Source organism: Haliaeetus albicilla, chromosome 1 (assembly GCF_947461875.1).
Source record: "Haliaeetus albicilla chromosome 1, bHalAlb1.1, whole genome shotgun sequence".
Lineage (NCBI taxonomy): Eukaryota > Metazoa > Chordata > Aves > Accipitriformes > Accipitridae > Haliaeetus > Haliaeetus albicilla.
Window position 1 is genome coordinate 29846241 of NC_091483.1, and position 21254 is coordinate 29867494.

A 21254-nucleotide genomic window follows, 5' to 3' on the forward strand; every position below is an offset into this window, starting at 1 on the left:
GGTCTGAGCAGCTGGAGAAGAGCAACTGTCCTCTTCTTAAGCTCTTGGGACACCGGAAATGTATTTCTTCCTTGAAATAAAGTTATTTAAAAAAAGGGCCTCTTAGACACTAGAATATCAGAGGCCAGATCCCCTGCTGAGGTAAATCAGCATATCTCTTTGGACACCACTGTAGTAGTGCCAGTAAGGATGTAACCATCATGTAGAGAAATAGTGTATGTATGTTTCCACGTGCCTATACACCTATACACACACCAATAACACATACTTGGTATATTCTTCAAAAGTCTTAAAAACAGGAGGCCTGAGCCTCACCTCAGTTATGGCCGGAGTAAATCAGCAGTGACTGTCCTGAAGTCAAATTACACCAATGAAAGAAGTGTTGCGCCCACCAAAGTCCATTACACGCAGAGGTTGCAGGATCAGCCCCTAATGTACGCTTCACGCCATGCTGGCATATGTACTGGGGTCAAAGTATTACTGTTGCTGCACATTCTCCAGAGTCCAAACTATAAGGCTCATATCTTTATATGACCTAATAAACCTAATGAGATTTCCTCACATCTTCTGAGGTCAACAAAATGTTTTTGTCTTCTCTTCACAAGTGACAGTGTGAAGATCTCGGTTTTCAACTTGAACTTCCAGCTATGTACACCAAAGTACCCAAGTCCACCTTTGACCTTCAGCTGGTGCCTGTGTGCCCCAGCTCCCACTGTTTGGGTGAATAAGACCCCCTGTTTCTGCCACGGGGGACAGAGGGAGGGAGATGCCCAGCCAAGCCACTGGCTAAAGGTGAGTTGTGCATGTCACTTGCGTCCTAAGCCTTGCCTCAAGAGTGCTGCAATCAGACCTGGCCCACAGAGAGTGATGTCTATCTCCACACCTGAGCCTCCACCAAGGCTTTTTTCCTCTCTCCATACTCTGCCTCTTGACCTGCAGTGCTGTTTGTACAAAATGCTTCAATATGCATTTTTAAACTGTGGGGGTTTGGTCTGTTGCTGGGGGCAACTCACCATTTGAATGAGCATCTTGAAAAGTCATGTTATGGCTCTACCAAAATAATGAAATTCAGTTAGACAACTCTTTCTCAATGTTTGCAGCAGCTCAGGTCTTCATTTTGCTTTGTCACCACTTGGCACTTGGTGGACTTCAGAAAACATTGCATTACCCTGTATCGGTGTCTTAGGACATAGGGGTCTGGATTAGCAATACTGCTGCTTTGGAAAGTGCAATATGAGAAAAACAGATTTATAAATCAAAATGCGTAAGCAGTTTCTTCATTCTAAGAAAAAGGGCATCTGAATATTACGTGAATTTGTTAGATGCCTTTTTTCCTTTTTTTAAAAAGCATGCAAGCAAATGGGCTTCTATCAGTAACTGATCTGCAGCCTTTTAACAACCAAAAGAAAATGAAGGATTCTTCATACGGACAGTGGTGCATTTGGACTTGTGTGGTGCTGGCATGTAAAGCTAAATATTAATAGTAACATGAGTAAGGTTTTAAATAGATGCTAGCAAACCCAAATGCAAATCTAGCTATTTTGAAAGTCATGCAGAGAATAGGAATCACGAATTAAATCAAATATTACAGCAAATATTAAATACCAACAGCAGTTAAAGGTCAGTGTCTTATTATAGTGACACCATACAGTTTTGTGACTTCAACATAGCTGTAGTGAACCTGAAACTAGCACTAAAACTGAAAGAGTGTGTATATCTGGAACCAATGAAACTTGAGATAAACACTGATGCAGATGAAAAGGGTATTATGGTAGCATGCACTCGTACGTTTGCTAACTTTGTGTGCCTCATTAATCAGCGGCAAAGAGATATCTACATATTTAGGCTGCCCAAAATGTATTTTTCTCATATAATATAATCCTGGTCTCCAGAACTGACTCCTGTACCAAGGCAGCATTCTTTCATGAAGTCATCTGAAGGCAAAAGAATGTCACCCTTCATTGAGTATTGACACTAGAGTTTAAAAAGCTGATTGGTGGTGGCCTTTAAAAATATGAAGCATGAAGGCGCATACCCCTTTTTAGGGGGCAGAGGGAACATGGCATTGCTGTGGGACCTTTGGAGCTAGAAATCTGCTCTGAGGAATGTCACCACTTAAAAATACTTCACTGGCCCCAGTGTGAACTCAGTAGTGTCATCAAAACCATTGAGATAAAAATAAGGCTTTCTAACTTTTAGCTTCTCTTGATCCCGTGGAGCCACCGCAGCAACACGCGGGGGGAAGCACAGCTTTTCTCACGATTCCCAGCAAGGGCATCAGCGAACCCCTGAAGCCTGCCGGCGCATACTCTGGCTGGTTTCAGAGCAACCCGCTCACCTGTGCGCCTGCCTGCAAGGGCAGGCTCTAAAGGCCCCTAAAGCCTGGCCACGGCACCCACGTCCACTCACCCTGCCGTGGGCCGGTGGCCACCACTGGCAGCCAACCTCGGCTTGTCAGCCGGTGTTGTAAGGGATGATGCAAAACCGAGAAACCCTCCCAAACTACGACTGATCCTCAAGTGCTTTTGTTACAGTTGTTGTTTGTTCCTTTCCTATTTGACTGGAAGCTGTTCCAGCTGACGCCAGAGCTGACTGAGAACAGAGCGATCAGCGCCAGCGCAAACGGGCGAGACCAGCTCCCCCCCTGCCTGCGCAACCGGCCGGGCCGGGTCCCGACACGGCTACCGGACGCTCCGCGGGCAGGAGAGGGGAAACTCGCCGAAACTCGCGCTCACTCGCTATCTACGTGTCGTGTCGTGTCGTGTCGCGTCGTATCGTGTCGTGTCGTGTCGTGTCGTGTCGCGGCGCTTCCCCTCAGCGCCGGGGCGCTGTCCGTTAGCGCCACGTGACCGCCGCCCGTTGCTCGCCGGGATCTGAAGTCGTGGCGGGCGGGGAGGCGCGCGTGCGCGCGCGCGCGGGGCGGAGCCGTTGCTCCTCCCCCTCCTCCCATTACCCGCCCCCTCCCCGCCCCCCCCTCCCCCCGGCTCTGCGCGTGGGGCGGCTCGCGGGTACGTTACGGCCCCCCCCCGCCGCGTCCGTTCCCCCTTGGTGTGGGAGGGGGTGGGGCGGGAGCTGGGGTTCGGGCTCGGCTTTTCTCTGAGGGAAGGCGGGGAAAATGGCGGCCTGGGGAGCGTGACACCCCCTCCCCACTGCCGGCTGTCGCTGCCGCCTGTGGCGGGCGGGTCACGGCCCTTCCCCGGGCCCTTGTGGGCGGAGGTGGCCGGTCCTGTGGAGTTATGAGGTACTTCGGCGCGTGAGCAAAAATAACGCGTGTGTTTCTATATATATAATGTGTGTATACATAGATACGTGTCTATATATAGATGTATGTGTGTCTATGTATATGTGTCTATATATACGTACACAGATGTACGTATAGAGCTCGGTATCCGCGGGGCGTGCACGCTGTGGCGGCTGCAGACGCACCTGTGCCGCGGCAGGCCGTGCCGTTTGGCACCCACAACCATCTCGGCTCCCTGGGCCTTAACGTCTTAACACCCCCAGGGAGGGAAACTGGGGCGTGTTAGCTAAAACACTTCTGGTTTGCTGGCGTTTTGTGTGTTTTTCCAGCTCGTCGGTTATTGAAGAAGCCAGGGGATTGTTTTTTCTGCATGTTGGCTCTGTCAGTGCAGCCTTCTCCAGTGAAGTAGTTATCCGTAGAAAACTACGCGGCTGTTGAGCACAGGGGAGCTACTACTATTGAAAAATAATACTTGTTATTGAAAAGGAGAGGGTATAATTGTAATTGATTTGAATGCAGAACGTTTTGCTGAGTTAACATTTCAGTCTGTTCATCCCCTTACTTGCTGTGTTTTGACCACTGACAGTGGCCAGCATCAGTGGTTGGCCAGTGTCTTTGGTTCTCAGAAGAAATAAAAATTAATTTTGAAGGTGTACAGCTTGTTCACAATTTTTTTCCCCCCAAAATGGCTTTAGTTATATCGCAAGATACCTCTTTAATTTTTTCTGTTTCTATGTTTGAAAATAGTTTGTGTACACATAATAGCACTGCTAATGGTTTTTCTTTTATGTTTAATCCAGCGTGATTCCCTGCTTTTATGCAGTTGTGTTTTCACAAAGTTTTTAATTGGAAACTGTTGAATAGCTGCAGATGTAGCAGGCAGAGTTTTAGACATGATCTGAATACAGATTATAATCTCTCTAGTATTTTACATGTTACTGTTTGCAGAGGCACTAACCTAGCTTTAAACAAGAAAAGGCCATCTCTTACTTATTATTTTTAATTTATTCAGGTTTACAGTAGGTGTAGAGTAATATTTTTTCTAATTGCACTTCTTGTTAATAACACTCATACTATTGTTTTGTTTCTTACAGGATTGGTGAGGGAAGAGCTTGCTTTCAATGAAATATTTATCAAGTGTTGAGGAACAAATCAGGAAACGCAGCCAAAAGCTAATGTCATCAGAACCGCCAAGAGAAAGTCCAGAGGTGCCAACAGAAAACACCATGTCTCCTGAAGTTCCTGATGTGGAAGGAAAGGTGAAGTCAAGTGACAGTCCAGTAGAGAGACAGGAGGCAGGCTCAGACAAGGAAGAATGCCTTGAGCCCATGTCCAAGAGGCAAAGGAAGAAGCTGTTGAAGCAGAAACAGTGGGAAGAACAGAAAGATCTACGGAGGTATGGTTTGCAAAATAGCTTTTGTAGGATCATGTGTAGTATTGAGTGCTAATAATAATGATGTGTCAGCAGAATTTGCGTGTGGATTGCTTTAGCAAATCAAGGCAGTTGAACTAGTTTTCTCCCATGCCAGGTTTAAAGCAGTAGTCACAGGCTACTCCATCTGCATATGAAGAAGCTATAAAGGTAAGCATTCTCTCTTCATACTAGAAGTGTTCCTCAACTTGAAGAGGATATCAGGAGGGATTCAAACTTGCAAGTTTTTGGTTTGTTGGAGGGGAGAAGTAACATGTGGCTTTGTCCCTTTCTGAATGGGCTGCGCCCTCTTTCCCCAGTGCTGTCAGACTTGGTGAATCTTACAAAGTCAGTGAATAAAAAAAATTTCTTTTGACACATGAAATGCTCTGCTGTAAGTTATGTTGACTTATAACCTGTTAAAATAGTTTTGGAAGATGATGAGCTTCTGTTTTATTCTGTTGAGAGAAACCTTATCTGCAAATGGGCTGATGGTGGTTTATCCTTGTCCTGCTGAATGCAAAGTGTTCCTCCCCTAGAGAGTGGCTGTTAAAGTTGCTGTCTCCGAAATCTGATCTCCTAACTGCCTGCTCCCATCAGGGGAACAGAGGGAAGAAACAATTGTTTCAGAAGTCTTTTGAAAAACTTGAAACAGGAGGTAAATTGCCTTCCACGTTCTGATTCCGATAGTGCAATTTTGGCAATCTTTTTGGTTGTTTCTGTTATGAGACCTGACTCGGAGCACCCGTAAATCCATGAAACTCCCACTATTCACTTCGTTGAATTTGTGTCAGATGTCTGTCTTTGTAGGTATATACAGAACTTCACAAAGACGGGGGGTGTGTTTCATGCTGGTATCAGCCTAGGACAAATGGAAGCAACAGGATAAGTTTAAACTACCACAGTCATGGGACAACCACCTTGATCGTAGAAGTATGCATTTGTGTGCATAACACGTGCCTCAGCAGATTTGGCAGCACTTTTTGAAGATGTATTTGTTTGTTTGTCTATTTAGGCAGAAACGAAAAGAAAAACGCCAGAAGAGAAAACTAGAACGTCAGTCAAAATCGGACTCCAGTAGTGAAGTGAATGACAGAAAGCGTATGCGAAGGGAAGTTGTTCCTAGTACACTTCGCCTCATTGTGGACTGCAGCTTTGATGACCTGATGGTGCTAAAGGTAAAAGAAACTTACTCTTCACATACAAATGTTGAAAGGTTCTCCAGTGACAGTGCTGATGCAATGTCAGAGCACAAAAACTGGAGAGCAGCTTGTGGAGGACAGTTAGCATGTTTCAGATTGTGGTGACTCCCAGACCTGCTTAGGTCAGTTGCTGAATTTTTTAGGGTTTGGAATGTATGTTTATATAAGCTTGCCAAAGATTTTTGTTTGCCTTCATGGAGATGCGGTAAGTTGGTTTGATTCCAAAAACAGGAATATAGAAACAGTTTGTGCCATATGTTCACCATGAAGCTACACACAGTTCTGCCTCAAAATGGTTTTGCTAGAGGGGCTGCAAATGCCCCATCAAGTTACTTTCTCTTTCAAAGTGGACCTAAGGCTCCCAGCCATGTTAGTAAGTATGTGTGGAAATAAGAATTTTGAGTATTAGGAGGATACTGAGCTTTTCCTCTCAGTCACACGAGAGGTAGTTGGGATAGGAGGACGCTATTCAGCCTGTCTCTAAAATTTTAGCATGGATGAAAGAACGAGTCAGATGGTCACAGTGTAGGTAAATGTTGTGGTTTAACCACAGCCGGCAGCTAAGCACCACACAGCCGCTTACTCAGTCCCCCCCAGTGGGATGGGGGAGAGAATCGGAAGAGTAGAAGTGAGAAAACTCATGGGTTGAGATAAAGACAGATTAGTAAGTAAAGCGAAAGCCACGCACACAAGCAAGGAAAAACAAGGAATTCATTCACCTCTTCCCATCAGCAGGCAGGTGTTCAGCCATCTCCAGGAAAGCAGGGCTCCATCACGCGGAACGGTTACTTGGGAAGACAAACGCCATCGCTCTGAACGTCCCCCCCTTCCTCCTTCTTCCCCCAGCTTTATCTGCTGAGGACAATGTCATATGGTCTGGGATATCCCTTGGGTCAGCTGGGGTCAGGTGGGTCCCAGCTGTGTCCCCTCCCAACTTCTTGTGCCCCCCCAGCCTCCTCGCTGGTGGGGTGGGTTGAGAGGCAGAAAAGGCCTTGGCTCTGTGTAAGCCCTGCTCAGCAGTAACGAAAACATCCCTGTGTTATCAACACTGTTTCCAGCACAAATCCAAAGCATAGCCCCATACTAGCTACTATGAAGAACATTAACTCTATCCCAGCCAAAACCAGCACTGTAAATATGAGAAAGATCAATATGATACCCAACCACTGGTCAAGGTGCTTGGTGTGGTGTTTGAGATCAAAACAGCTTTAACTCTACTAGGAAAGTATGTTAATCTGCAGCCTCCTGTAAGAGTGCAGCCTTTGGTTTCTGAGGCAGACCTCTCCCCTCCCTGTTACTCTGAGCCTTTCTGCTGTTGCCAGGGACTTCACTGCTCTGCAAGACTGCTTGAATTCAAGCTTTCTCAAAGCCCATCTGGCTACTTGCTGAGTGTAATGCAGAGCACATATAGCACTAATGGATACTACTGCCACTCACCACAAAATTTTGGGGAAGCTCCAGTTGGCGTTTTGGCACTTGGTTCTCTGAGGAGTCCTTCAGCAGTGCCCCAGAAGAGACAAGAGGACCCCCTTGATAGTTTTGGAGATGCTGGCTGGGTGTTTCCGGCTGAGCTTCATCCTTCATAAAACACATTTCCTTCCTTAGTCAGGCAGAGCCCCTGTTAGGCCTGGTATAAAAACTGGCACTTCTGCAGGTGTTTAGGAAGGGTGAAGTGTTGTAAGTGAAGATGGTTGTGGCCTTTAGCAATGGGGTTAATTAGATGCTTTCTCTACTGCCTGTAAAAACTTGCATTGCAGTATTGTAGTGATAAAGTCTAGTTTACTTGAAATCCTTTGGAGATACCAAAACGTTTTCAAAGCACTACATGAATCAAAGCAATATAATGATGTTTCATTTTAAAATGGGAATCAGTTATATTTACAAAACCATGCTTTTGGGGCACTGAGAATAAAACTACGTAATGTACCTTACGAAGAACATAATTGGCTAAAAATTAAGTCTGCTGCATTTTAAGTAGTACTAGTTAACTGTTGTCCAAATTGTCAGGTCAAAATGCTGGAGCCAGCCACTAAATTATTTGCATTGGTCTGTGGTTCTTCAAGTTAATTATGCATGTTTAATTTTCTTAAATATAAACTGTATATTCTCAGGATTTTCCCATGGGTGAAAGACTGAGTATTGTCACAGTGATAAATCTGCTTGGTTCCTCAGATTAATTTTAACCATGTTATTACATATAATTAAATCCCAGTGATTTTTGTTTGTTTTGTTTATTTCCTAGAATAATGCAAATCAAGCACATGCATAGAGGTGTCTAAATAGACTTTTGAGGAAGATGTGTGTGTCTCCTTGTCAGCATAATCCCTTCACAACGGCTGTTTTTTCTCTCAGGGTTTGATGTCCACACTCTCTCAGTAGTCACTTTTGCCAGTTAAAAGCTTCCTTTTTCTCTCTTTAGCTTCTGACTGGCTCATGATAAAGCATTTTGTGGTGGTCTGTCTGAAGGACTATGTAAAAACAAATTGTGTTGTATACAGGATGTTAAGAAGCTTCACAAGCAAATTCAGAGATGTTATGCAGAAAACCGCAAAGCATTTCATCCTGTGCAGGTATGTTTAACAACCTGAGAACTGTAGCAGAAAAAAAAATACTTAAACTGCCTATTTTTAATAAGAAAATTACTTCTATTCTAATAGATTAGTTTTCAACCCACATGTTATAAAAATCCCCGTATATATGAAGAAGTATGTGCAAACAGATGAAGAGTGCCAGATACTGGCATGCCGCTGAGATACTGTTGATACTCAGTTTTATCTGTGACAGATTTAAAAAACAAAAAAAAAAAAAGAGACTGTAAGTGCGTATTTGTCTTTTAAATGTGTCACTAACTGTATGAATAAGGTCTTAGTACCACTTTCGGCTAAAAAGTGATTAAGAGTTTTAGCTAATAGTTAAGGGTAGAAAAAGTCTTGTACAGAGAGGAAACAGATTGGCCTATTAACATTTCAGTATTTTGTACCTCTTGTTTGTTCTTTTTGAAGTTTTACTTGACCAGCCATGGGGGACAGTTGAAGAGCAACATGAATGAAAATGACAAAGGATGGGTGAACTGGAAGGTGAATAATAGGCTATTTCTGTAAAAAGAGAAAAAGGAGTCTTGATTATAGCTGCTAACTAGGTTGTTAGTTGTGAAGGACCTGTGCTTTTTCCACGTGCTTCATCAGAGTAATAGCATATTAGAAATAGTGTGGCTCTTTGTGCTTTTAAATAAGCCAAAGACTGCTTGTCTTGAATTAGTTTGGTTTTTTGCTTGAAAAACTCCACACACATCCATTTTCACATGTTTATATTGAACAGATTCCATTTTCTGATAGACTAAGCAAGACTACTTGGTTTAGGCAGTTCTGAGAGTCATCTGTCTTGACAGTGCTCTTTTTTTCTTGGCGAAAAATAAGACTTTGAAGTCAGGATGCGATTCTCTTTGTGTGCACCTTCACTTCCATTATGTTGCCTCTCAACACTGAAGTGTTCTTTAGAGAAGTAGCTTGTCTTGTGGTCAAACTCATGTTGGTTTTCCTTGCAACTCCCTATTAAACCAGTATTCCAACAACTTGAAATGAAGAGCACTTTGCAAAATAAAAACAGTTCTACTTTCAGTATGTCTTGTGTGATAGCTGCTTTGCAAAAGCATAGCATAAACCTCTCATATCAAGCAAGTAATGTTAACTAAGCATTTACTTCTGGTTTCACTTTTTTTAGAAAGGTAAACTTGAAAACTATTTGGATCCATAGGAGAAATATGGTAGCATTTGAAGGGAATCACAAGAACTTAAGGATTTGTAAAGTCTTTTGGGGGTTTCAGAAAATTTCCTGATGATTTTTACAAGTTGGTCCTGTAGGGACTGTGGATGATTTAAGCAGAAATCAGTCTGCGCTGTGCTACGTACTTAAACATGGATAAGGGATATGGAATGACTGCATGCTATTGTATTTATTTTTGCTGGTTCCATCTTGGGTCTGTAAAGTTTGCCCAGCAATTCATCAGTTGACTGTAACTTCTTTCAAATACCTTTTTTTGAGGATATCCAAATTAGAACTGAGCACTATAGTGAGCTAATAAAGAAGGAAGACCTAGTATATCTTACGTCAGATTCCCCGGACATTCTCAGTGAGCTTGATGAGAAGAAAGCCTATGTGATTGGAGGACTGGTGGATCACAATCACCACAAGGTAAACTGTGGGTCTGTTTCTTTACAGCTCCTTTTTTTTTTTTTTTGGCACCTTATTTGACATTAATGCTGTTCATATTGTTCAGATGTAAACTAACAAAAATAAATAACAAAAAAACTTCTTCAAAAAAGACTTCAAAAAAATTTTGAAGAAATGGGAAAAAAAACTTGTGGTGGTAACAGTGGCTTGTGTTCCAGAGTGCAGACATGCTGAGCTTTTTAGGATTTTATCTTTTCATTTTAAATATAGGAATGGAATTAATAACACTGCTCAGCTTACTGAGGGCCATATTTTCAGACAGAAGGGTTTGGTTTCTGTTCATGCACTTGTGTGTGTGTGCGCACACTTGTATGTGCACGTGCCCAAATATAGACGAAGAACAGTGCTTGAATCTTGGATGTCCTTTTTTAATAAATTTGCACGTCAGGAGAACTTGGCTAAGTAACACACATGCGTCAGGGATCTGGTTTCATACCTGTACATGGGAGCGTGCTCTGTGGACCTGGAATGTCATAGAGAATGCAGCTGGGAAATTAAAGCTGTTACTGCTACTACTACTGCTACTGTTACTGCTTTTCTTCAGAGACACTCCTGTGTAATTTCTGGTGACATGTTTAATATTTCAATGTGATGCTAAAAAAAGGGATGGATCTTAAGCCTTACCAAATGATACTTCAGCAGTTAGTCCACAGTTAAAGGCTAGGAGGGAGCTAAAGCAGATCCTTTATATAGCCATTATGGTATAAAGTATTTACACAATTTTAAAGGGTTTTTTTTTTTCCCCCATTTTGGGCACAGGAGTTGCCAGGTTTAAAAAAGCAAACAAAATTTCTTTATCCTTTACTCTTCCTCTGAAAAAATAACCAGTTACTGCAATCTGAGTAACTTTGTATTTAAGTATAAACTTGCCTTTAAAACAGGCTATGGCTGACACTTTCTAGAGCTGCAGGTGTATGAATAAATCTTAATTACAATCTTTTTGACCAAACATCACAGTGTGACATATATTCAAAGTAGTAAGTTTCCAAAGGTAGCACTTGAAGCAGCTACTGTCTAACCCAGCTACTGTCTAAGTTTCTTTTTGTAAATATCTTCTAAAGCAAGATCATGGCAGCGCTGGCAAAACTCTTGCCAGAAAATGATACTTGTAGTAATCTGTATGGGCTGATCTGAAATGGTGATTCTCAGTCCAGTTGTCTTGGTGTCTTTCCCACAGGGAATTACTTACAAAAAAGCTGTAGAGCAGGGAATTGGTCATGCACAGCTTCCACTTGGAAACTTTGTCAAGATGAACAGTCGGAAAGTGTTAGCTGTCAATCATGGTAAGTTTTAAATCACAAAATAATGGCGTTATTATAGAATATACCCACGATATTCAGAATTTGAACCCTCAAAATGTGCACTGTAGTGCAGATACCTAAATCTTATTTTATTATGTTATTATTTCTTGAATCTAGTTGCCTTTGGGATACAGTAATTGCCCTGACCTTTAAATATTTTAGATATGGTTAAATGTAAAGGATGGTGTCTTAGCCACTTAGAAGTGCACCTCCTACTCTGTTGACTTGTCCCATGAGTAATTTTGGCATTCTTACCATCCTGGTCTTGTTTCCAGACTTATGTATAGGTGAGTAAAAAGTTGGAAACTATCCTGTGTATTTTATCCCAGGGGAGGATAAATGTTTGTGATGTTTTCATCTCTTTGGACAGCTGTGTTCAGCAGTAACTGCTTAGGTACCTGTAGGCTCACCTCATTTGGTATCAGCAGTACTCTATCTGCTGAGCTTTCATAACTGTATTTTTGCCTTGCTTCCTGATTCTGATTGAAGTATACAATTGCTTAACCAAGTCTTGAATCCCACTCCTTTTGAACTTTCAGTTTTATTATTAGATTATATTTCAGTGTCATTAAACAAACATACATGCAAAATGGAGCCTACTCAGACCTTTATGGAATTTTTTGACATGGTGTCCAAGTCTTTATTTTGCCCCACTTCAGGTTCTTTTATTTATCTCACCTTGCTTTATTTGAAGTTTATTTTATTATGTAACACATTGCTCGATGATAACTTTATTTTCTTAAAATGCCATTGATTCAGGAGATATGTATTTGCATGACAGTAATGATTATTTAAATGTGGAGGAGAATATAGTATATCACTGGATTAAAAATTGTCAAACCCCATGTATTTGTAGATCTTACATGTTTCTAAAACTTGATCTTTAAGTGTTGCTTTATATAGACAAGAAGAGGACTTCATGTGTTATTCATCAAAAGTTACAGCTGTAGCTTTGTACTGGAGTTTACTGCAGTAATCTTATACTGACCTCTAGCGTCAACATTTCTGGAGGCTGTCTTCTACATGTCTGAGCACTGGGTATAAAACTGGGTCACTTACACTGGGGCTTTCATTTATCTGCTTAATGGTCTTGTTTCTTGTGCCAGACTTTTAGGCACCTGATTTCACTGCAGTTTAGTTGGCCAGATTTCATTTTGCATGAGCTTGTCTTCCCTTGCCCTTTGAAAACATTTTCAAATTGCAGCTGAAAGGCTCTTAACCCACATTCCTTTTTTAAGGTAAAGATTATACTATAGCAGTATTTTGCTTAAGGTTTTGGGGCAGGAAAATAAACACAACTCTGCCACCACCAAAAGTAGAGGTACCTTTAGCAGTTGTAATTAAGGCTCTGGTATATATTGTAACCCTAATAGCTTACAACCTAAATCCAAAAAGACAGCTTTCAAGGGAGTAAGGCATGAGTAAGGTGGACAGAATCAAGCTGCCTCTCAAATCTCGTGTTATAAATTTTGTGTAAGTGAGAAGGATATTTGCACTGAGGTGTTTGTATTTTGCTGTGAGTACATCCACCTCGCTGCTTTGTGTAACTGTGTAATTGCTCACCCTTCCTCTTTTGATTTGGTTGTTCTGGCCTCTTGAGTTCCCACCCTTGGTGCCAAAGTTGCAGCTAGCAGAGGACAGTACAGGGCTCACCAGATGAGACCGGGACCTGCCTGGTCTCTGCCTGGTGGAACTACTTTTGATACGTGTGAATTTGGAAGGTCCTGTAGAAGAAGAAACTCTTTCTGAACTGCCTTCTCAGTGTTTGAAGCACTTTAATTAAATGGGCCCTCTTGTGGCTGGAGGTTGACAGCGTCGTTAACAGGGATTCGCTTCCTTTTTACTTATTTATTTATAATCCTTCTCTCTTGGGATCGCGTCTCCATATATTTCCACAGTGCCTGCATTGCCATGTTAAAATGGCATGAGGAACACATGTATGTGTGAAATATTTGATGCTAGAAAACTGACACAGCGTAAGATGAGACATTTTTTTAAGTCCATCTGGAATTACAAAACTTGAAAGATTTGAGATCTATGTAAAAGACTGTATTGCAAAACACAACTGCAAGTGTGGCTGAGAGAGTTTGTTTTCTTCTGTTCAGGTTTGTATCCCAAGGCTAATACTTTGTAATATATGTTACAGGACCATACTGCTTCATTCCAGTCTGCAATGATGTCTACCAACTGTTCCCACTGCCTTTTTCTGTCCTTGTGTAATATTTTTGTTGCTATTGCAGCCCATCATAGAAGCCTCTGTTCTCCTGTGGAAGCCACTCTCTTTCCATCAGTTCTGTTTTTACTATGCAGATAAAGGAATTTCCAAAGCTAGGGAGAAGAAATGTGCTCTTGATACTTTTATTGTTTCTTAAGCCAGCATTTTTGCCTCAGATGTTTTCTGCAGTAACTTACAGTGGTATTAATATAGTCTTTCGAGTGCTCATACCTTCACAGTACATTTCAGGTGAATAACCTGCTTAGTAAAATGGTCAACTCTTCAATATCAGTGTCACAGAGAGCAGCTGGCTGTCCAGTAAACGTGGATCCAGGAAACCTCTAGTAAATGTGACACTTTTCTGTAACTTGACTCTCAGTGAGTATGAGATCCATGCTGCTCCTCCCTTTCTGAACGCCTGCCTAACTCTCTGTAAGGTGTTTTTTTTCCCTCCACAGCTCCTTTGATCCTTTCTCATATGCTGTTGCTTGGCATTGAGAATACTTGTGCTGGGAGTATTCTTTGAAGTTAGCATTCTCCAGTGGTGTTAGCACTATTCCTGTAGCCCCAAGCTTGAAGAGCCACCGTTCTGTCCCAGATTTCTCATCCAAGTCTGGCTTACTCACCAGCCATAGGGCCTCCTCCTACCTTCCCTGATGCTGCTGAGCCACAATCTGTGTTGAAAAGTTTTTTGGATAGCCTGGGATTTTTCTAAGTAGGAATTTGCAGATGAATTTTGTATATAATGCAATTTGGAGCTATTGTCAATCAGGGAAAGTTTTCGGAGCTGAAACGGGAGTAGGAGGGTGAGTGTATGGTTAGCGTAATAGAAGCAGCAAGAAAGGGTCACAGAATTGGAGGCTAATAAGGATTTTTGCCATAAGCTCAGATGGAAATGAAAGAGAAAGCTAATTATAGCAGGTTTTAGGAAGACTTTGGGCTGTCCATGTGTTAGGGAGGGGACAAAGTCATTGTTAAAGTGCATCCACAGCAGTACTGTCAAACATGAGAAGGCATTAGTGCCTGTATAGATGGCACTGGTGAGACTTGAAGTACTGTGGGGACATTTCTTTCTATCCCTGAGAGAAATTAATACAAACTGGAGCCACTGCAGAAAAGCACTGCTGTAGTAAATGTCTTACAACTGGAGACTCAAAGCGTGCTTGGCTTTAGACTGCAGCAGTAGCAGAATTGCCTTGTCTGCTTCTGCCTGTACTTCATCAACTTTACTCTGAAGATGCCACAACCGAATGCCTGTAAACCTCTGTAAAGATGGATTTGGGGGTGTGTTCCTATCAGCAGTTCATTTATCTCCCTGTAGAAGAGCTGATGGTCTTTCTTGATGTTGCAGTGTTTGAGATCATCCTTGCATACCTGGAGAAGAGAGACTGGAAGGAGGCCTTTTTCAGTGTCTTGCCACAGCGGAAAGGGGCTGTTCCTTTGGGAGAAGCCAATGATTCGTCCAAACATGCTCTGTCTGGAAAAGAAGATAAAGACAATGACTCAGAGAGCAACTAGGCTTCAGAATGAGACGATGGGAAAGATGAGACATGCAGTTCATGGGATAAAACTGGGACGTGAAGTAGTTACACTCCAAAGACCGTCTGCTGCCCTTGTGATACTGAATTCTCTCAATGCTTGGTAGTTCCATAGTTGGCCCAGAGTTGTTTCTGGACATGAAGGGTAAAGATAAATGCAGTTTTTTTACCCTGAAACTTCCCTATTAATAGCTTTTAAAAAAAATAAATTAATGGCAAATGCAGAATTTTATTTTGTTTCCCAAGGAAGCTATTTAATTTTTTTTTTTAATATTTTTTTTTACATACCAAGTAGGGTGTATTACCCAAGAGCATTAGTAGTTACTATTTTAAAGTACGCATTATTCTCCATTTCTGCTCTAAGTTTTCTTAAAAGCAGTGAATGACAAGCGTTGCTGTGGCCTCAAAACCTGTACCACTAGTGCCTGTTGCAAAGTGTGTGTGAACACTCAAACAAACAAAAATTCTAATTTTCCTGAGCATCTCAACAGACAATCACAAGCAACTGAACTGCCTTTATCAGCTGAGCCACACTGATTTATATACTGTGTTTAGTTAGCTGAGGTCAGTAGGTGAAATACGAGTGTGGAGTTAAGCCAATGCTTTATACTTCAGCTTCAGTGGGATGGATGTCTGCACAAGTGCAAATCATGTGCCTTGGTTGGCATGTGGTGCATGTTGAGCTGAGATGACACAATCACTTTTGATTACTTCTTGATCCTCTTAGCAAAATTTATCACACATCCTCAGAACAATACCAGGAGACAGGAACTCTTTCATACATGTCACTTATTCAGTTTCAGTATACCTGTTTTATCACATGATCCTGTACGTATTGTTTGTCAGTATTCTTCCTTTAAAAAAAAAATGTTATAGTGTCAGTCTTGGCTGGATGTTCTGATTCAACTTATTTCTAACTGACTTAAGTGCTTTTGCAAAGTACTGAAATGGACACCTTGGAAATGTGGCTTCACTTCACCCCTGTGAGCCTGCCCCATCCCTTTCTTCTGTAGGGACTAGGCAGGCAGCTGCAGTTTCTGAATGAGTACAGCTTTCATATAGGTCAGCTGAAGGGTGTAAGAACACATCCTCGTAACTGTTCATCTCTGCTGAGCTGGAATCAGAGAGCTGATCCAAGTATGACTTGGCTTGTATCCGTTTTTATTCCTCCCTCTGTTGTTACTGCTTTCACATGGAGACTAGAAGTGGGATTCCTATAGGTCCCTATGGTCTGTAAAGGGTTGGCTGGTTATGGCTTTATACGCTTAGTGCACTTCTCTCTATACTTTTTAAATAACCATAGAAAAGTTTCTTCTGTTAAAAGTGTGGAATGTGGTTTGTTGCTCAAGTAATGTGGCTTTTTTTGTTAGGCTTTACAAAAATGTGATTGCTTTTGTTCCAGAAACTAGATCAGCTTTTTCATAAAAGCATTGCTGTTTTTACTTCTGTAACAAAAAGTGCAGCATAAGTATACCCACCATGTATTACACTGATTCTCTGATATAAATGTGTAAAGCAGTGAAATTACAAGGAGTAACATCTTTACAGCTGAGGTTCTGCATGTTAATGCACATAACACCTATTAAACCTAACCTAAGACTCTTCAGTCTCCTTAAGGTTTTCTTAAGACCGTTTCATACACGTGCCTCATTTACTCAGGCTTGAGAGTGCAAGAGCAGATTGCATAGACAAAGTGGGGTCTTTGGAGACATTCTGAAAGGGTTAAAAAGCATCTTACGGAATTGTTTTGTGGCTTAAAACACAGCCTGTCTTAACCTTTACCAGTGAAATTAGATAAACACACACACCCATGCACATGTTTTTAGATCAGTCACTTGCAAATCTGAAGCGTACCTGTCTATGGAGAAATAGAAGAAAAAGATGGTCCTCTGTGTTGCTCCTGGAAGGCTCCTAGTGCTAACTCCACAACATCACAGCAGCTTGGTGACTAGCTGTTGCCTGTTGATACGCATTGCTTGTCTCAATCACCTGGTTTTCCCATCCTCACTGGTGCCTTAGCCAGTAGTTGGCATTGCTGCTGTTTACCTTTTCTCTGTGCTAACCTAATCGGGTCATACTCGGATGAAGTTCATGCCTGTTGTCATGAGCTGTCTCTACAGGGTGCTGTCCTCAGGATGTGTTAATTGGTGAGATGGAGCAGTAAGCAAGAGCAGAGGGGGGTTTCAGTAGGCACAGCCCTCTGACTACTACTGCTGTCCTCAGACTGTCAGTATCCTACAGTTGTGCAGCCATCTAGAAAAGGCTGTTCTTGGTGGACCTGGACTTGCACTGATGAGATTGCTAACACTTTTCTAAATGCTTTGGACGCTTGGCTGTTCATTGGTGGAATCACCAGCACTAGACACAATCATACTGAAGTGGTGATCCGCTTTCAGGCAACAGGCTGCAGCTATGCAGTAGCGTTTGGGGAGAAGTGACGGTTCAGGAAGCCCCGAGGGCCACTCTTGCAATGAGTTCAATGTAAAGTTACTGATGAAAACAGTTGAATTGGTTGGAGCACATGAAAATCACGCTAGCATCAGATCAAGTGTGAGAAACTGAAACCTGTTTGTGAGAGAGTCTGAGAGAGCGGCTTGTAAAAGCAAGAGGGCTTGTGCTATTTGTGACACCTCCAGTCCCTGCCATGATACCACAGCTCCTCATGACAGACCAGGAAGGTAGTCCTCCTTTCATTCCTGTATCTTTGCAGCGTGAGAGTGGAGGCTGGTAGGATGGTCATTTGATGACATCCCTGGGAAGAGCATCCTGAGCGGTCTTGGTCTTGTGCTGTATTTCACTCTGGTCCTGAAATACATACTCTGATGTATTTGACATGCTGCGTCCTTTTGTTTTTAACCCCTGAGTGTCCCTGGCTGCCTCTGAAGAAGGGCGTGGACTTCCCGAGTAGTACCTCCTACTTCTGCAGCAATGGGCAACTGTTTGAAAACAGTCAAGTGACCGGAAATCTGTATCGTGGGATTTGTGAAAAGTCACGGGAGTCTGAGTGTGGCTTTCAAGCTCGTTTAATTTTAGTGGGGGGCCTCTAGGTATTCTGCATCTGGTATTTGACTTTTCAGTATTTCTGATCTCTTCTTATGTTGATGCAGGGAGTATCTGTTATATATTTTTTCCTGTTGTTTAATATAAAACTGGTGAGGGTGGGTTGGGGAAGACAGTTCACCCTGATTAAATTGTGCAGCCCAGGTGTGTGATGTGATTTATTTTCTTTGGAGGATGCTGTTAGTGTTTCTCCTGGCTTCCTGCCATTGTCAGAACTGAAGTGTTCCTTTACTTACCTACAGTGAATAAGTTACACAGTAGAGTTGGTAATAGTCGATGTTAATCTAATGCGTTTTATTCTTTTTCTTAACTGCTTAATGAAATTGTTTTAAATGGTGGCACAGCTGCCTGAGCTCAGTTCTTTGATTTTTTTCTGAGAGCTCTGAAGACTTGCCCGTATTTAGTTATCATGATAAAGTGCATAACTCATTTCTGTGTTCACTGCACAATGCAAAGATTTTACATATTTATTGAATAGGCCAGTTCTGCAGTGACAGCATAACCTCTCTGAAGAAGGACAGAAATAAATACTTGCAGAGGAATATTGGTTTGCAAGCTGAGCACTTCATGAAACATTTAGAAATACTTGACATGGATGCGTGACCATTCAAATTGGTGTACTATCCAAACCTTCTCAGTAACAGCAGACAGATCCTAAAGACAGCAGACTCCCAGCTGTTGGGGGTAGGGACAAGTGATAGTTCAGAAGATAGGGCATCTAATTTTATTAAAGGACATAGAAATGCAGCTGCCTTGCCAGAGTAGCCTGAAGAGTTTCTCCATCCCTGCTGCACCCTGACATGATTGTAAGAATCTGCTTCAGCATCTCCTGCTAAAGAATCCAGGTCACTGATAAAGCAGGCAGGTAGGATCAAGGAAGGTGTCGGAGGACACATACACAACTTAAGCTTAGGGTGAAAACGTGACTGGGCAACATTTGTATTGGAAAATGGCAAAGTTCAGGATGGATTGACAGGTTACTACGTATCTGAGACACTTCCCAACATAAAGGACTTTAATTCTGATCTTGAGATTCACACATTGAACGTAACCTTGTTCTTCCTTTACTACTAGTGTATTGAGTTTGCATGGCAAGGTTTTGGTAGCGGGGTGGGCTACAGAGGTGGCTTCTGTGAGAAGCTGCTAGAAGCTTCCCCTGTGTCTGACGGGGCCAATGCCAGCCAGCTCCAAGATGGACCCCCTGCTGACCAAGGCTGAGCCCATTAGCGACAGTGGTAGCGCCTCTGGGAGAACAGATTTAAGAGGGGGAAAGGAAAAACCAACCTGCGCGACACCAGTCGGAGCCGGGAAAGAGGAGTGAGAATATGTGAGAGAAACGACTTTGCAGACGCCCAGGTCAGTGAAGAAGGAGGGGAGGAGGTGCTCCAGGTGCCAGAGCGGAGATTCCCCTGCAGCCCGTGGTGAAGACTATGGTGAGGCAGGTTGTCGCCCTGCAGCCCAGGGAGGTCCACGGTGGAGCGTATATCTACCTGCAGCCTGTGGAGGACCCCACACTGGAGCAGGTGGATGCCCGAAGGAGGCTGTGACCCCGTGGGAAGCCCGCACTGGAGCAGGCTCCTGGCAGGACCTGTGGCCCCATGGAGCAAGAAGCCCACGCTGGAGCAGGTTTTCTGGCAGGACTTGTGACCCTGTGGGGGACCCACGCTGGAGCAGTCTGTTCCAGAAGGACTGCACCCCATGGGAAGGACTCCTATTGGAGAATTTTGTGGGGGACTGTCTCCCATGGGAGGGACCCCACGGTGGAGCAGGGGAAGGCTGTGAGGAGTCCTGCCCCTGAGGAGGAAGGAGCGGCAGAGACCACGTGTGATGAACTGACCCCAACCCCCATTCCCTGTCCCCCTGTGCTTCTGAGGGGGGAGGAGGTAGAGAATTCAGAAGTGAAGCTGTGCCTGGGAAGAAGGGAGGGGTGGGGGGAAGGTGTTTTAAGATTTGGTTTTATTTCTCATTATCGTACTCTGATTTTGATTGGTAATAAATTAAATTAATTTTCCCCAAGTTGAGTCTGTTTTGCCTGTGACAGTAATTGCTGAGTGATCTCCCTGTCCTTATCTCGACCCACAAGCCTTTTGTTATGTTTTCTCTCCCCTGTCCAGCTGGTGGGGGGGAGTGATAGAGCGGCTTTGGTGGGCACCTGGTGTCCAGCCGGGGTCAACCCACCACAACTAGGATGGGTGAAGTGCCCTTGAGGAAGGTTTATTTTCAGACATCTAGCAAATACGGTAACAGATGCTTTGGGAAGGGGAATGACTGAGAAGATGCGACTGTAACTGTCCTTGCAAACTATCAGTCACCCTTCTGGCTCTAACATGGTTGCTCAGTAACCTGTCAGCTTCATGAAGGAAATGCAACCGTGCTGTTGAAAGACTATGTTAACGTGGTTGCGTTAATTTTGGTTCTGTTCGGCAGTGAGCCTCTGAGGCATAATTAAGTTTTTCAGGCTCAGCTAACGCAGCATGATGCTGGGAGACAGCTGATAAGAAACACTAAGGACAGAGATTTACATGGAATTAAGGCAATCTGAGTATGGCCCAAAAGCATTTGGTCAAGTATCTGCCCCATTCACTAAGTCATTACCACAGCTCAGTCAGCGTGTGGTCACTCAACCCTGCTGTTTGGTTTCCAGTTCACTTGGTTTCCAGTTTAGTTTCAGCTGACTTTGTAATGTTTACACCTAAGACACAAGGGAAGTTTCAAAGCACTGCCAGCTCCTCTCTTGCTCGAAGCTCTGCTCCCATTTACCATGTCCTGCAGGCTCATACTCTTGCACAGCTGTATAGAAATTACATATCTGCTAAATTGATACCCATTAAATCATTTTGTAGAAATGAGTTTCTGCATCTGTGGTCTGAGTTGGCAAGTGGACCTGTGTAATGACTGTTCTGGGTGACCAGCCTTCTGCTGGCCATTCACAAATACTCCATTCATTGATTTGCGGCTACAGGTTACTTCAAGCCCCCCAGCCTGCTTCATCTGGTGCTCTAGCATGGCTAGGCATGTGCAGCAGTGAGTGAGCACCAAGGGAAAGCAGAGCTGAG

The 21254-nt window shown here is 43.1% G+C and overlaps 1 protein-coding gene across 6 annotated transcripts in view; it reads left to right on the plus strand.

Annotated features, from left to right (window-relative positions):
- The first annotated feature begins 2856 nt into the window (after positions 1–2856).
- Positions 2857–21254, plus strand: part of LOC104311110 (alcohol dehydrogenase 1) — a 58822-nt gene continuing 40424 nt past the window's right edge. For 2 of the 6 annotated variants that reach the window (XR_011324770.1, XM_069784070.1), the window contains exons 1-3: positions 2857–3008; positions 4336–4637; positions 5668–5830. Coding sequence is in view for 5 of the 6 variants with exons in the window: in XM_069784070.1 (XP_069640171.1) it covers positions 4363–4637; positions 5668–5830 (438 nt within the window). In the remaining variant the exon portion in view is untranslated. Of the gene's footprint in view, positions 3009–3038; positions 3242–4335; positions 4638–4770; positions 4824–5191; positions 5311–5667; positions 5831–8942; positions 10046–11261; positions 11368–21254 lie in introns of those variants that run through there. The other 4 variants (XM_069784093.1, XM_069784075.1, XM_069784082.1 and 1 more) reach the window with 4 other exon arrangements.